Source organism: Micropterus dolomieu, unplaced genomic scaffold (assembly GCF_021292245.1).
Source record: "Micropterus dolomieu isolate WLL.071019.BEF.003 ecotype Adirondacks unplaced genomic scaffold, ASM2129224v1 contig_11274, whole genome shotgun sequence".
NCBI lineage: Eukaryota > Metazoa > Chordata > Actinopteri > Centrarchiformes > Centrarchidae > Micropterus > Micropterus dolomieu.
Genome location: NW_025740260.1, coordinates 4367 through 10186, shown reverse-complemented (window position 1 = coordinate 10186; position 5820 = coordinate 4367). Strand labels below are relative to the sequence as shown.

The following is a 5820-nucleotide window of genomic DNA, read 5'->3' as shown; positions in this document are numbered from 1 at the left end:
TGGTCAGGCACCATCTTATCTTAAAGAGCTCATAGTACCTTACTACCCCACCAGAGCACTGCGCTCCCAGAATGCACCTGTGGTTCCTAGAGTCTCCAAAAGTAGACTAGGAGCCAGAGCGTTCAGCTATCAAGCTCCTCTCCTGTGGAACCAGGTTCCAGTTTGGGTTCAGGAGGCAGACACCATCTCCACATTTAAGAGTAGGCTTAAGACTTTCCTCTTTGATAAAGCTTATAGTTAGGGCTGGCTCAGGTGAGTCCTGAACCATCCCTTAGTTATGCTGCTATAGGCCTAGACTGCCGGGGGATTTCCCATGATGCACTGAGCTCCTCTCTCCTCTACTTTCTCTCCCTCTGTATGCAACCTCATCCCATTATTGCATGTTACTAACACAACTTCTCCCCTTTCCGGTAGTCTTGTGCTTTCTCGTCCCTCTCCTCTCTCCTCCTATCACTTCCTGCAGGTGTTTTTGGACTGAAAATAGCGAAAATGGCAAAAGTAAGTCAGCGGTTGGAACTGTATATGTATAGTGGTGCGTTTTGTTATTTTTATCCGGCTAATAGGTCTGTGACTTTAGTGGTTTGAGTGATGAGTTACACAGTTAATCAGAGCTGGAGATGAGCTTTCTTTAGAGTGGTCGGACGGAAGTGTAGGGTGAGATTTCTGGAAGGCAATAAAGATAGCAATGATGTACAATGATTACACTGATTTTATGTTGTGATATAAGCTCATTTAGATGCTTGGTGTTTGTGTGTTTTGGTGTGGATAAAAATGGTTAGTTTGACATCCCGCGTTAGCCTCTATGTATGGCATGCTATGTATGGCGTGCAATATACTAGGATAAGTACTCATTTGCATTTTGCTCCAAATTTGATGAGGAGTTTAACCTTTTAAAGTTACCAAAAATATCAAAATACCTTCACACCATCTCAAATTGGCATTGGCAACAGAAATGGTACAACAGATTAGTTAAATAATAAAATAAAAATATGTACCCTTACAAAGTACTTAAATGGCACAACAAGCTAAATACTGTTATTATACATTTATCATTAATTCAGAAGTTAGAAGATAACAATTTAACTTCAGTAGTAGTGTTGCATTAAAAAAGAGAGGATCTTGCCTTTTCGCAAACTGGTATTTTAAACGTATGTGAAAAAAGTGAAACTTGTTAAAAAACGAAAAGCAAACACTGCAAATTGGAGTTTTAAGGTGCATTTCCTCAAAATTATATAGAAGGTAAATAAGATGGCATTTTAAACACAGATGGTCTTTTTATCCTCCTTTTACCTAAAAAGCAATGGATTACTGATCTGCAGATTATTGGTCATTTTAATTTACTCCTGTTTAATAAAGAAATTGCAGATCACATTTTAAACTGAATTACATCATTATAACTTTTCCTTTTCATGGACCTATTTTAAGTATCTTTTAACTTTATATAGCCTATTCAGTATTACAGCATTATTATCCTTACAAATCCAATGTGATTTATTCTTCTGTTGTTTCTTGTTGACTACTTCTGCGTACTTTCAGCCACAGAAAAGTGTGGTCTTTAAGGAGATTTATTTTCCTAATTTACTTTTCCAACTCTGCCAATTTCCAGACAGTTAATCTCTTTTGGGCCTTTCCTGCAATGCTTTCAAAATAATTCCAGCTGTCTGCATTTACACACTTTCGACAGGATGTCGAATGTAAATTTTTAGTTTTACCTTAATTCCTGATCGTTCTTTAGATCAAACGTGATATATATATATATATATTTATTCACTGTGTGGTAGAATAGGTTAGTATTAGATGTGCTCCAATGTCATTTATGGTTTTATATAGGTGACTCCACTATCTCACTTACTGTATTTCTCTCTGTTGATATAGAAAAGGAGAAGAAGAGATGGACTCAAACGTCAACACTCTGACAAATCCTTCACATCTGGATATTTGAAGATTCATCAGAGTGTTTACACTGGAGAGAAACTGTACAGCTGTGAACAGTGTGGCAAAGCTTTCAGCACATCACGTGAAGTAACAATCCACAGACGTCTCCACACTGGAGAGAAACCTCACTGTTGTGAACAGTGTGGCAAAGCTTTCAATACATCAGATTACCTAAAAATGCACCAACGTGTTCACACTGGAGAGAAACCGTACTGGTGTGACCAGTGTGGAAAATCTTTTAGTAGATTAAGTACCCTAAAAATGCACCAACGTGTTCACACTGGAGAGAAACCGTACTGGTGTGAACAGTGTGGGAAAACTTTCAGTAAATCAGGTCACCTAAAAACCCACCAACGTGTTCACACTGGAGAGAAACCGTACTGGTGTGACCAGTGTGGAAAATCTTTCAGTAGATCAGGTCACCTAAAAACCCACCAACGTGTTCACACTGGAGAGAAACTGTACAGCTGCGACCAGTGTGAGAAAACTTTCTCTCAATCAGGTGCCCTAAAAATCCACCACCGTGTTCACACTGGAGAGAAACCGTACTGGTGTGACCAGTGTGGAAAAACTTTTAGTAGATTAGGTTGCCTGAAAATCCACCAACGTTTTCACACTGGAGAGAAACCGTACTGGTGTGACCAGTGTGGAAAATTTTTCAAGACATCAGATTACCTAAAAATCCACCAACGTGTTCACACTGGAGAGAAACCGTACTGGTGTGACCAGTGTGGAAAATTTTTCAAGAAATCCGGTTCTCTGAAAATCCACCAACGAGTTCACACTGGAGAGAAACCGTACTGGTGTGGCCAGTGTGGAAAATCTTTTAGTAGATCAGGTAACCTAAAAACTCACCAACGTGTTCACACTGGAGAGAAACCGTACAGCTGTGACCAGTGTGGAAAATTTTTCACTAGATTAGATTCCCTGAAGATCCACCAACGTGTTCACACTGGAGAGAAACCGTACAGCTGTGGCCAATGTGGGAAATCTTATGCAGACAGGAGAAACCTTAGAAGACACAAATCCATTCACAAAGTATCAGAGTGACATCTTCCACAGAGGTGAGCTACCTGTTATCATGTGACTGTGCTGGACTAATGTCATGCGATGACAGAAAAATTAAACTGTTGTAGGCAGGTTTCAGCCAGTAGAGGGCAGTCACTGCATTTTTCTAGCACTGCGTGTAGAATTCAGAGTGTACAGTAGGGGTTTTCAAAGTCTGAGACTGCGGACCTCCCCTCAGACAAAGCGTGGGAATCCCAGAAGAGAGTGAATCTTTAGTACACTTGGTAAGTTTCACTCAACTCCTGGATGCCAGTGGGATGATGTTTATATTATTTGATCCCATAGATACTGAACATTTGAGCCAACATAGCCTAATATCGCTGTTTGACATGTCCCCTCCAAAAGTATTGGAACAGTAAGGCAAATTCCTTTGTTTTTGTTGTTCCCTGAAGACATTTGGGTTTAAGATCAAAAGATGAGTATGAGACAAGTTCAGAGTTTTAGCTTTTATTTCCTGGTATTTACATCTAGAGCACACTAACAAAACAAAGGACTTCATCAGGGGTAAAAGTGGAAGGTTTTAGACTGGCCAAGTCAATCCCCTGACCTTAACCAAATAGAGCTGCATTTCACCTCCTTAAGAGGAGACTGACGGGAGAAACACCCCGAAACCACTGAAAGAAGCTGCGGTAAAAGCCTGAAATAGCATCACAAATTAAGAATGCAACAGTTTGGTGATGTTGATGGGTCGCAGGCTTGAGGCAGTTATTGCAAGCAAGGGTTATTCACCCAAATATTAAATGTTATTTACTCCAATACTTTTACTCCCCTAAGAATGCTGTGATCCAATACAAATGGCGGTATGTCCCAAGTTGTTTAAAACATCTAGTGAATACCAGGAAATAAAAGCTGAAATTCTGAACTCTTGTCTCACACTCATCTTTGATCTTAAACCCAAACGTCTTCAGTGAACAACAAAAACAAAGGAATTTGCCTTACCGTTCCAATACTTTTGGAGGGGTCTGTAACTTCTGGATACACCAAGAAAGGTCTGTCCTAAGGCATTTATTCGTTTCTGACACTGATGGGGAGGGGGAACAATTCCCAAATACTACTGGATCTGAACTCACACATGTTGGCTATACTATGTAATCTGTTATGTGATTGATAACTAATGCATTAAGTAATGTAATATTGTTTCACTTTCATTCACTGAGCCTCCCCTGAAACTGTTTGGAGGCCTACCTCACACTTAGAAAACCCCTGGTTTACAGGAAAGTGAAAAGATTTGGACCTGAATCCATCATCAACACTACTAAATACCCATACACATTGGCTGAAATAAGAGGTTTGGGGGTTTAGTGACTCTTTAAGAAGGCCATGGGATGTGGTCAAAAGCTCCAACAAAGAGGTGGTGTGTGAGGCTTGAGTTCAGACTCATTTATTACAGATTTGTCCCCCAAGGTCAAGAATGAACCTCCACACTTGATGAAATATTGTTTCTGTGTGCTTCATACATATATTCTTGTTACTGAGCTGTAGTTAAACATGTTTACGTTAGATAATCTGTATTTTACATCTATATTCACTGTTTTTATTTTGTATTACTGAATGTGTTTTTGTTCAGACTGAAAGCAAATCCAAATTTAGTCGATGCAAAGAGACACAGATTCACTCGAGTTGGCTCCAGCTGAGGTGAAGACATGTCGGCTCAAGTTTGAAATGTTTAATCTTAAATAAAAGATTGTCTTTGATTCTTCAAGAAGCTCTTCTTTGAAGCAGACTGAAGCTAAACTTAATGTGACCATGGGACGGCCGAAGGGGGAACTGTAATAGAAACAAATAGATTTTACCTGTCTGTATTTTTCATAATCCTCTATATGTCATTACTTTATGTTCTTTGCTCATCTTATGTGGTGTTATAATTCCCACTAAGTGTACCAGTGTTTTGATATAATGACCTTCTGTGAGATTGTTTTGTTTCATGCTTTCCTGTGAGAAAGGAGTTTCCACTGTGGCTCAAGGCTGAGAAAGGCTTTTCTGTTGGACTCCACAATTATTCTCTAGCATTAAATGTCTTCTCTGTTTCTCTGGGTCAGACTCTCTAACAGCCCTCTGGTGTATGAGCTCTGCCCTTCAGCTGAACCACTCTGTAATTCTTACTTTTAATAAAGATCACAAAGACAGCTGTTTGTTGTAACTTTTGTTGTTTCTTAATTTCTACGGATTTTGGGGGTTCTGATGTCATTATTGGAGAGATTAAGCAATTTGTCTACGCTGCATTTTTCGTGTGTGTGTTGCATGCTGGGACCTAGTTCCATCTGTTTAAACCATATTAAAATATTTTGGGATACGTATTTGGTATATATTATACATTTAAGTACATCTTCACCTAAATGTATACTAAGTGTCGACGTTCTGCAGAATGTGTCTTCTATTTTGGACTAAATCAGGTCTGTCGGTCAAGAGTTCAGTTTGTAGTTTTTTGTCTCATTTTTCGGCCCAAATGGACGTCCATATTTATCCAAATCTGAAACTACACTAACATTTCATATACACATTCACAGGTTAACAAAACATCCCAAAGTTGGTCAGTATTGTGCTTCATAAAAAAAATTGCTCTTGTCTGATAGACAATACAACTGTTGTTTTTATTGGATTGAAAATCTTCATCCAAAACTAAATAACCTACGTTAAATGACAGAATAATAGAACATACACAGGAGGATTGATATCGTTATTTTGAACATGTAAGTAAAATTAAAAATATAATCAACGAAACAAAAAACAAATGAACAACAAAGTACAACTCCATACTTTCCAGTACTTAAAAACCTCTATTTACACAAGGAAGGTAGGAAGAAGTAAAACTTCTTA

At 38.7% G+C, this 5820-nt stretch overlaps 1 protein-coding gene across 2 annotated transcripts; it reads left to right on the top strand.

Moving 5' to 3' along the window:
• The first annotated feature begins 447 nt into the window (after positions 1-447).
• LOC123965780 (zinc finger protein 239-like) lies at positions 448-5130 on the top strand. Of its 2 annotated transcripts, none has more exons than XM_046042131.1 (3): positions 448-498; positions 1876-2999; positions 4571-5130. In XM_046042131.1, exons 1-2 carry the CDS (start codon positions 490-492, stop codon positions 2983-2985), a joined length of 1119 nt encoding a protein of 372 aa, XP_045898087.1. In that variant the 5' UTR covers positions 448-489; the 3' UTR covers positions 2986-2999; positions 4571-5130. The 2 variants fall into 2 exon arrangements, with proteins under 2 accessions (XP_045898087.1, XP_045898086.1); XM_046042130.1 differs by having other exon boundaries at positions 4218-5130.
• The last annotated feature ends 690 nt before the right edge of the window (positions 5131-5820 follow it).